This window comes from Helianthus annuus, chromosome 4 (genome assembly GCF_002127325.2).
Source record: "Helianthus annuus cultivar XRQ/B chromosome 4, HanXRQr2.0-SUNRISE, whole genome shotgun sequence".
Classification (NCBI taxonomy): domain Eukaryota; kingdom Viridiplantae; phylum Streptophyta; class Magnoliopsida; order Asterales; family Asteraceae; genus Helianthus; species Helianthus annuus.
The window spans coordinates 47,489,567-47,501,135 of record NC_035436.2 but is presented as its reverse complement, the minus strand read 5'-3'; the positions used below and the strand labels follow the sequence as shown (position 1 = coordinate 47,501,135).

Here is an 11,569-nt window from a genome sequence, read left to right as displayed (position 1 = left end):
AATCCTTTTACATCATGTTGTATTACTTTTATTGTAAAAGTTTTAAATAAACCCGTATTTTTATAAGTATGTGCTATCGGAATTATGCATTAGTTACCGATAATTATACGAAAATCTAAAATAAATAGAAAGGGTGTTACAAAAAATAACTCCAAATGCAAAACATTACATAACTGAAAATCATAGTTTAAGTGTTTACATCACGAGACAGCAAATTGTCTGAACAGTTTACAACTTTATTCAAAAGCAAACATAAACCACATCCACGAGCAAGAGTAAGACCGTGCGCACATCCACTTTAATTACCTGAAATACATGTGAGTTTTTGGAAAAACATCAACATAATGTTGGTGTGAATTCATGCAGTTTTTTTTGTATTGAATGTCTAAATACTTGAATGAAAACATGGCATGTAACTGGTAAAAACGTATCTGTAACTGAGTACTGTGAATGTAAGTAATATGAGATCGCTAGTGGTTTGCAAGGTCACTAACATGTGTCACGACATAGGAAGCCACCAAACCTAGGCATTTTTGTCGACTTTGACTGAGACACAGAAGCACTCATTGGTAGAAGTAGGCCAAGAGTGGGGTTGCCTGAAACCCATTAGATCTAACCTTTTGTTCCGCAGTCTGAATTTATACGTTGATTAATGGTGCTTATGGTACCTTATTCGGGACATGATCTAAGTATCATTCCGTAGTTTTTGTTATTCAACATACCATAACACATGTATTTTCCCCAAGTTAGAAAACAAATAAAAGTTTAAAAGCGGGGACATGAACTCACAATTTTGCGTTCCTTGCGCCGTAAACTTCACCGGGTTTTGCTTATATTGCGCCGTGACCTAAACGCGTTTTATTAACGTTAGTCATTAGACTTGCATCGCACAAGTACAAGTCACCATATTTTATGTAGGTATTCTTTGTGTGTTAAAAATAATTTATATTTTTAACTATGTATCTTACTTATATTATTTTCTCAAAAATAAATATAAGTATCTTGTATTTTTCACCCGAATTATGTATTTTGTCCAAAACTTCATTTCATGCTCATAACTTGTCCAAGTTATTTATTCTATCAAGTAATATATTTTCATAAATATATTTTTTTGTATTTGTCTAAGCATGTTGTATGTGTATTTTTGTATTTTTACTTCTTAGGAGTACTTAGTGTATTTTTAAGTCCTAATACACTATCACGTATAATACATACTACATACACTTAGTACAAAATTTGGTGATCAATAAATATATATATATTTTTCTCAAAAATATACATACTTAATATCAATTTTAATCTTGAAGAAATCATCATTTCTTAACACAAAAATTAGGGAAACCTTGGTAAATATTTTTAGATACATTTTTAGCGAATAAGTTTCTCAAAAACTTATATTTTTCTAAGTGTCAAAATTTATAAAAATTTTGACATAGTTTCCCCTAAAAATGGAGGTTTCCCATGTTTTCAAAACATGTGTTTATTTTCTTTTAAATCATCATCAACATCAACAACTCATTCAACACTTACCGAGTGTCAAAACCAAGTAAAAGTGCTAAATTGCACCGTTTAGTGTCTTTTAAGTACCCTTTTGTGACACTTTTAATTCCCGACACTTACGGAAGTATTCTGGATGATAAAACATGAATTCTGCATAATATTATGAGGTTATAAAGCTGATTATAGCTGAATTCTGTAAAATTCTGCACTTAAAGTGCGTTTCGGGTGCTTTTTAGTGCGTATTTTAGCTTCCAGAAAGTCTATATGTTAACCCTTGTATGTACTCTTGGGTTTTAATGTATTCTTGACGTTGGACCTACACCTTGGCCCCAATTCTATTGTCTGACTATTTTCTACAGAATTGTTGACACAATGTGTCTTACCGGTGAGTTTACTAGTATTTCTGATGCAACGCTGTTCATTAATGCATAAAGCAATATTTTGTAGTATAAAACGTGCATGAATTCACTTATATAGTATGTAATCACACAATGTTGACATTTAAGCACATAATTGCAGTCATTAAATAATAATCAAAGTGTACGGAAATTACCGGTTGGGTGCCAGTTGTCACAGTCTCCCCCCGTTAAAAGAAGTTCGTCCCGAAATTCATGCTGATCTATCTCTCGCAGGAGTTTTCTTGAACAGGTGGGGGTACTTTTCTTTGAACTGGTCTTCATGTTCCCACGTATACTCGGGTCCGTACTTAGAGTTCCAACGTACTTTGACAAGTTTGACAGTGCTCCTCCTGGTCTTGTTGACTTTCCAGTCTGCAACCTCAACGGGTTGTTCTGTAAATCGGAGGGTGTCATCAATATGTACTTCATCCGCAGGGATGATCACGTTTTCTTGTGTTGGACTCTTCTTAAGGTTGGATACATGGAACGTATCATGTTTCTCAAAAACTTATATTTTTCTAAGTGTCAAAATTTATAAAAATTTTGACATAGTTTCCCCTAAAAATGGAGGTTTCCCATGTTTTCAAAACATGTGTTTATTTTCTTTTAAATCATCATCAACATCAACAACTCATTCAACACTTACCGAGTGTCAAAACCAAGTAAATTTCACTACATCATTAACTTGAAGTTTTTGTAAAAACTTGTAGTAACTTACCATGTTATTTAGTAGGTTTAGTTACCCTTAAAAACATGGTTGTTTGTTTGTAAATCCCATTCTTGAAGGATTTAGTCATTTACAACTTGTAAGATGATTTTTCTAAAAATATTTCTTTTGTATTTTTCTTGTTTCATATGTGTTTATACACCTGTTTTTCTAATAAAAATAGTGTAGGTTTAAGTAAAAACCAAGATCTTCTAAAAATCATACTTTAGACTTGGTTTTCTTGGAAAATCATTCATAATCTTGGATTTATAAGTTTACTAGCTCATTTTGTTTTTTACTTTTCAAGAAATTATTTTGTTTTCAAGTTCATGTCTATGTATAAGGATGATCTTCTTGTGTTAACACATAATCATCCTCTAACTTGCTAGATCATGTGTTTAATCACAATCTAGCAAGCTCCATGTAGTGATCAACATCAATATTACTAGTAAACAACAAGCAAATATCATTCATACATTAAACAACACTATTTCATCAAGTTTTCATCATATGTAAGCTTTATGTTTAAGATTCAAGTTCAAGTCTTTTAGTGTTCTTATGATTTCAACATAATACATCTTTTAACCACTAAAAATATGAAGTAAACAAGGGTGTTCAAGAATCTTACAACTAACTTAAAGCTAGGAAAGAACAATGGTGAAAATGTGGTGGATAAAAGCAAACGAATGAGGTCCTTCAAGTTCCGTGAGCACCGAGCCTCGTTAGTGACCTTCTAGCACCTTGAGAAGACCTTGGATTGTATGATCTTGAAATGAAAATGGTGAGTGTATGAGGGAGAGGGGTCGGCCGAGAGGTGTAGAGGGAGGGAGGAGAAGTGGTGATGAGTGAAGATGATAAGGTTATTTATAATCAAAAGCCTATTAACCAAGAGTCCTTATGCTCCTTCAAGTACAAACATAATCAATTCAAAATCCAAGGAATATTATGGAAATATTAGGAAGATTATGAAATCTTGGTGGGGCCATGCTTCTTGGCCGATTGCTTATATGGGGGGGGGGGGGGGGTTAAATGAAAGTTAAATGGCAAGGTAGGTGATTTAGTGGAGGGTGTTAAGTGTAAGTCTAGTGTTTAATGTGTATGATGCATTCTATAATATGTTAGGGTGTTCGGGAACCATAACTAGCTCAGAAAAAGTGAAACAATGTTTCTAGCAATATTTTGGTGTTCCGGGCAATGTCCGGTTGTTCGGTTAGATACCATTCCGTTAAAGTGCTAAATTGCACCGTTAGTGTCTTTTAAGTATCCTTTTGTGACATTTTTAATTCCCGACACTTAGAAAAGTATTCTGGATGATAAACATGAATTCTGCATAATATTTTGAGGTTATAAAGCTGATTATAGCTGAATTCTGTAAAATTCTGCACTTAAAGTGCGTTTCGGGTGCTTTTTAGTACGTATTTTAGCTTCCGGAAAGTCTATATGTTAACCCTTGTATGTACTCTTGGGTTTTAATGTATTCTTGACGTTGGACCTACACCTAGACCCCAGTTCTATTGTCTGACTGTTTTCTGCAGAATTGTTGACACAATGTGTCTTAACGGTGAGTTTACTAGTATTTCTGACGCAACGCTATTCATTAATGCATAAAGCAATATTTTGTAGTATAAAACGTGCATGAATTCACTTGTATAGTATGTAATCAGACAATGTTGACATTTAAGCACATAATTGCAGTCATTAAATAATAATCAAAGTGTACGGAAATTACTGGTTGGGTGCCAGTTGTCACACGCAAGAGGCTGTGGACCTTCTTAGTATGCATAGTAATGTTATGACCTCGAGATCTATGGATGTAATTTTTAGAAGACTTAGTTTTACTATTCAAAAATGGGTAGTGGGCAGCTTGTTGCCCGTTTACCATCTATCTCGATGTAAATTCATAACAAGATAATTTATAAAGGGACCAATAATTTTGGTGAAAAAAATTAATATATTAATTTGCAAAAACTATTAAAATTTTGAAAATTCGGGTTGAACGGGTCATTTTGGGTCAACCTGCTAATATTCGCGTCGTGTTCAGGTACATATATATGACACGACTTTCAGGTTCGGGTTCATCTAAAATTTTTGGGTTCGGGTTAAGTTGAACCTGCCAACCCAACCCGTTTAATACCCCGGCATCCCAATAATGGTTTGACATTCATAATACAACATACCTCATGTTGTGTGTGGTGTTTTACATAAAAACATACGAACAGGCTTACACATTTACGTGAATTAGTATCTTAATTATATGTCAATGATCTTATAGTCTAGTAACATCTTGAGTGTGTGATAAGATTTTGAGATCTATCAGAGGTTTTTTTTCAAATTTATTGGGTTTTCTCCTGAATTAGTGTATAGCCATTATGCATGATAGAAATTTATGGTTCAAAAAAATAGAGTAAAATGCATAGATAGTCCCTGTGGTTTGGTGAAATTTCACGTTTAGTCCTTAACTTTTCAAAATTACACTCTTAGTCCCTGTGGTTTGACAAGTTGTTACTCAGATAGTCCCCAAAGCGGATCGAGATTAGTTTTTCTGGTTAAGTGGGTGTGAAATGACAAGGACTGTCCGAGTAACAACTTGTCAAACCACAGTGACTATCCGAGTAACATTCATCCGCTTTAGGGACTATCCGAGTAACAACTTGTCAAACCACGGGGACTAAGAGTGTAATTCTAAAAAGTTAGGGACTAAAGGTGAAATTTCACCAAACCATAAGGACTATTCGTGGATTTTACTCAAAAAAAATGTTAATTATACACCATCATTTTACAATATTTGACAGAGCACGAAGATTTATATCCTATTTTCCTAGAATACTTTAGAAAGTTTGAATTTTAATATAAGTAACCTCCCAACGTCCTACAATTTGCAACCTCGACCCTAAATGCTCATAGACAGCTGCTAAGTAGCTGTGCGGTACCCCTAATAATTATTAGTTGGTGATATGTTGGAAGAAAAAGAACACCAACAAAGATATTTATTAAATTAATGATAATAAAACAAAAATAAAATATTAAGTTAATTAGTTGGATGAGGTTTTTGTTTTTCTCGTACTTTTTCTGAGTACAAATGGATAATGGCATCCAAAACCATTTTATAATAGTTATTTATTTGTCTATTTCTTGAAAAATATAAAATAATAAGGTGGCAAATGAGGAAACCTTAAAAGGTCACGCGGATAATTATTATTTTGATTTTTACAATGGTTTGGATATATTATGATTTTATAAAAAAAAATATATATTACGATTTATGCTTAATAGAATTAGTTAATGTTAAAAACAATAATAATAATAATAATAATAATAATAATAATAATAATAATAATAATAATAATAATAATAATAATAATAATAATAATTTATAACATGATATTAATTTTCTGGGTAGGTAAATATGATATTATAACATGATATTAATTTTCTGGTTAGGTAAATATGATATTTAAAAAATAAATGAAACCGTCTAACAGATACATAAAGAGTAAATTAATACTATTTAGTTTCAAGTATTGGTGGTTATAGTTTTTTTTGAATTACAGTTATAAGCCATTACTTTTCCCGCTTACATTTAATGGCAAAAGATCAAATACAAATAATCTTAACATACTAAACATACAAATTGAAGGAAAACCCAAAAAGACAAGGTGGCATTTTTGTAATTACCACCAACTATCAAAGTTACAACCAAAAATACCTAAAAAAACACAAATTTTTTTTTTAACATTTTTTATTAAAAAATCGCTACATTTCGTTAGAAAAAAAAAAAAAAAAAAAAATTTGGCTGCTACTAAAAGTAACGATTTTTTAATAAAAAAATGTTAAAAAATAAAATAAAATAATTTGTGTGTTTTTTTATTTTTTAGGTTTTTTGGGGGATTTAGTTTTTAGCATTTTAGCTTGGGTGGGGGGGGGGGGTTAGGTTTTTTAAGGTTTTTGGGGGTGGGGGGGAGGGGGGGTTAGGTTTTTTTAGGTTTTTGGGGGTGGGGGGGAGGGGGGGTTAGGTTTTTTTTTAGGTTTTTGGGGGGTGGGGGGTTAGGTTTTTTTAGGTTTTTGGGGGGTGGGGGGTAGGTTTTTTTTAGGTTTTTGGGGGGTGGGGGGTTTAGGTTTTTTTTGGGGGTGGGGGGAGTGGTTAGGTTTTTTTAGGTATATTTGTAGAGTAACTTTGATAGTTATTGATAATTACAAAAATGACACATTGTCTTTTTTAGTTTTCCTTCAATTTGTATGTTTAGTATGTTAAGATTATTTGTACAAGAACTTTACCCTACATTTAATATATTGGTCTGGTTTTGTTGAATGATAGATTACAACATTTCAACATTGAAAGAAGGGTTTTTAAGTCCCCTTAATAACAAAATTGAAAGAATGGTTTTGAGTCTCGGATCCCCGGTGTTTAGGGGTGTTAAGGCCTTTCCATGACGGACACACCATTCCAACAATGACGTGGAAGGCGGCATTGAGGTTGGGGAGAGAGGATTTCCACCGGGGAAGAGGTAAAGAGTGGGTCGACGTGGCATTGGCTCATTGATGTGGCATGTAGTCGTTGGACCCCTACGGCACAATTAAAAAAAATATTTTAACCCACCGTTATAAAAATATTTTCACCATTTTTCACATCACTCTCTTCTACCCAACTCCATTTCAACCTTCATTTTTATAAAACCTCTCAACTTTTTATAAAAAAATAATGCATCTACGCAACCACAACTTCGATCCGAACAACCTCTATGGTGTGGGCGAAGTACGTAACACCACTTACCCTCAAGGGACTGATCCGCAACTTTGATCCGAACATAATAGCGTACAACCATCTTCTCACGAACCTACCTTTTATGTTTCCAGACGCCCCCTACACCTGAATCGTACCAGAAACTCAACCTACACCACCCGAATCCTCTACGCGAAGAAAACGAAACCATAAAAGAAAACCGAGGCCGAGAGGGAAAAAGCAAAAGTGGATTGTCGAATTTTTGTAATCTTTTTTTTTTTAAATTAAGTACTCTTTTTTTATTATTGTAAATTATTTTTAAAAAATAAATACATTGTGTAGGTTTGAATAATAAAATAATAACAAAAAGAGATTGCCACGTGTTGAATAACGCCACTCTTCCACGTCCTGTCTTGCCCCACAGCCTCCGTTTTTGCTCCACGCCACTTTTCTGACCATGTTGACGTGTCGTCCACATGTTATATAACGCCCCATTTTCATGCCCCTCCACAAACTCATGTGTGTTAACTAGTTTAACATTATACATATCAATTGAAAGTGATCATGAACAGTATTTCAATATTTTATTTTAAAGTGTTGATTTATTTTTTAATTCTCTTTACAAGTATTTATTTATTTTTAAATACTATTTTATTCAATCATTTACTTTAATTTCTTTTAATAACTTGCGTTTGTTAATTTAAAAAAAAAAATTCCCAACAATGTTCTTTTAACATTGCGGTATAACTTTTATTGAAAATGGATATTGTGCTGCAGGTGTACAAACCGAACCGAAAGCGACAATGAATAGTAATTGTTATCATTTATTTCGATGTTTTTTTCTAATAAACTGTGTTTATTTTTTCCAATATTGTGATAAACTTTCTTTTCTTGAAATTGATAATGCGCCGCTAACGTACCAAAACGTATCAAATCGATTGAACAACATCTGTATCAATACCGCTATTAATTTTTATTGTTTTTACTTTTGATAAACTGGCACCATATCGTTATTATACCATAACAAACCAAAGAAACAAATTGGTACAGGTGCTTGTATTCATTTTTATGGTTTTCGTTTTCGATAATTTTTAGTTTATACAACTTTGTCTGCAACGATATATAAATAATTATATCAATACTGTGACGATCTGAATCAATCAATACCGTTTGAACATTGGTGTCGGTGCCCGTGTTCATTTTCGTTGTTTCCAGTCGATTGATTTCTATACGAAGTGCATGTATCATACTGGTATTGTAATGAACCAAACCGATACAAATCCAATGCTCGCTGTAATATACCGCCGCAACGCGCGGTCAAATCACCTAGTATATATGAATAGAAAGAGATGAGGAACAGTGTTTTTATTTATTTTTTTAATATTTTTTAAAGTTTTTTTATTATTTTAATTGATCTAAACATATTTTTTTCCATATAACTTATAAGATACGATCAAAGTATCAATTGTTAAACAAGAAACCATAAAAATGAATGTATACAGATACCGATGTTGTTCGGTGCAGTAAGGTGGCGATACAGTATCAGGTTATCGAAAGCAAAAACAATAAAAATAACTACTGGCACCGATACAAATGTTGTTCAATCAGTTTCGATTGGGTTTGGTACGATAGCGACACAATATCCGTTTAAAAAATAATTTATCATAATGTTGAAATAAAAGAAAACGTGAATTGAAATGCAAATGAGCCGAATCGATATCAAATGAACAACACATGTACCGTATCGATATGTGTTTTTTTGTTTTCGATCGATGTAGTATTTTCTCTCTCAATTACTATAGCAAGTACAGGTACTATAACAACCCAAATTGATACCGACTTAATCCTCGCCGCGAAGCGCGAGGAATATCACTAGTTCTAATTATATGAACGAGTGGATTTTAATATAAACATGTGTAATATATGACTTTTAATAAATCATGCACCCTAACAATTTTAGCAGAAATATTTTTTTTTTGTGTTATTCCTTACATGTATATTTATGTTTATGATAAATGATAGTTTGAGGTACACTCGTGTGTTGTTCACTGAATATTTTGAAAAGTGTTATGTGTTATTTTCATTTGTTTTTTTTTATGTATATGTTATTTTTTGTGTATGTAAAATACACAATTTTTAGTTGGGTACCTAAGAATCTAGTGACACTAATTCATTGAATTTTTATTTATTTTTCAAAAAGTAGACAATAAATTATATTTACGGGTTATATAGAATCTAAGTCTTGTTTTCATGTACTACTTACATATCTAACCATCACTAACAATTTGACACGGGTGCACTTGATATTTTCAAGAAGTGAATGCGTTATATCACATTATATGTGCCCATGTTTCGTTTTCTACTTTTCCATGCTTTATTTGGTATCTTAAACAAGTAGGTGTCGCCTCTCACTATCAACTTAACATATGTTATGATTAGTGAAATGTAATCATACTTTAAAAAAATGTCATGTGTAAGAACTTATTTGCTATAAATATATATATAGATTACTAAATCTTAAACGGAATTTGGCCTTCGCCCCACAACCACGACACTTCACAGTCATACTCATTTGGACACGACACAATATTTGTATCGTGTGATATGTTATGGACTGAAACCATTGCATGGTATGAGACTTGTTTTACATCGATTATATGAGCAACCAATATGAAGTAGCCCAACAGATACGAAAGATTGAATTATTTATATATCATACTTCAATATCTATTTTTAAATTTTGATATAAAACCATTGACTAAAACAATAGCCAACAATGTGGAAGTAATAGTAACTACTGTATAAAACTTTCATTACTATATCCATTCAAACTTCAACTCTCATCTTCAATCATACTCTGCTCCTTCAAAAACCTCTGCTGCTTCATAATAAACGTCTCAACCGCAATCCGAAACTCTTCATTACTCAGTTTCTCGACAGCTTTAACCGATTCTTTTCCACCGGTAACTGCCACACTCCGCCTCATCTCCGTCACCGACCGCCGCAACTCTCGGTCAGCCTTCACCGGAATCCGACTCTTCACCTTCTCCGATCTCGTTCTCTCAAATTTCCGTTCATTTTGCTTCGTTTCCGGCGTAATAACCGTTTTTCCAGCAACTTCCGACTCCGATTTCACCGTTTTGATAACCGGATTTTGAATTTCCGACGGTTTAAATGACCTAACAGCTTGCGGTTGAACCGGTTTAGCATTCGTACCGTCGGAAACGGTTTTCCGGTGAGTTAACTCGGTGCCGGAACCGGAATGAAACTCAGAATCGCTTAACTCGTTGCCGGAATCGGAATAACGAGAAAGTACGTAACAAACAACGACAATTAGGTTTCCGACGAGGAAAACGACGTGTTGATTAGCAAAATAAGACGAAAATGACGTCACATACTCGCCGGAGAATTTAATGACGAGAGGAAGATGACTTGAGGACCACGAAATCACGGCAACGGCGACGAAAACCTCCAGTAACTGAAACAGTTTGGAGATGTTGGAGAACGTTCGGTATCGCGCGAGTGCATTTGCCTTTTCGGCTTTGATATTGTCGATAAAGTCATAAGATTCCATATTTTTAATGCTTAAAAGTGATTGAAAGTGATAATTGAAGAACAGATTGTGAGGATTTGATGATTGTTAGTGATTGAGGATCAATGTGATTGATTTTTGGAGAACAGAGTGTGAGAATTTACGGTGAAATTTAGAGAGAGAAAGTGTGTGGGTGTTGCAGAGAGAGAGAGAGGGGTGAGTGGGAGGATGAAGGTTTCAAAATGGGGTACGAATTTATAAAGGGGGTGACGAATTAAGGGAACCGAAGTACCAACCAGAAGATGAAGACCCAGCCACTACTCTGGTCCAGCTACCCCCACACACCCTTTTTTGTTTATTATAATGTTTTTATTTTATTTTTATACGAGTTTATATATAGTTTTAATACGGAGAAAATAGTTGATGCATGTATAGGTCGTTTGAACTCAAGCTAAACGACATGCAACATATAGGTTCGTTTCTATGAATGGAAAAAATAGGCCTATATATTATATATTTTCATGTGATTACGTGTTAACCTCATAATCAAACAACTAAACATTAAACAATTTAATATAAATAAAAACAACTTAAAATATCTTAATATAAATATAAAAACAAATCAAATATAAAAGAAACTTATAAACGGATATGAATATCTATATGTATTCTGCTACAAATTCAATATTCTTAAAACTTTTTCCTTCTTCTTT

General features: G+C 33.2%; 1 protein-coding gene across 1 annotated transcript; it reads right to left on the bottom strand.

Moving 5' to 3' along the window:
- Positions 1–10,019: 10,019 nt before the first annotated feature.
- LOC110936183 lies at positions 10,020–11,188 on the bottom strand. Its single transcript, XM_022178525.2, has one exon. It carries the CDS (start codon positions 10,896–10,898, stop codon positions 10,158–10,160), a length of 741 nt encoding a protein of 246 aa, XP_022034217.1. The 5' UTR covers positions 10,899–11,188; the 3' UTR covers positions 10,020–10,157.
- Positions 11,189–11,569: the final 381 nt, after the last annotated feature.

Excerpts from the sequence above, each read along its gene's own strand:
- LOC110936183 (XM_022178525.2), bottom strand. The coding sequence starts at position 10,898 with ATGGAATCTTATGACTTTATCGACAATATCAAAGCCGAAAAGGCAAAT.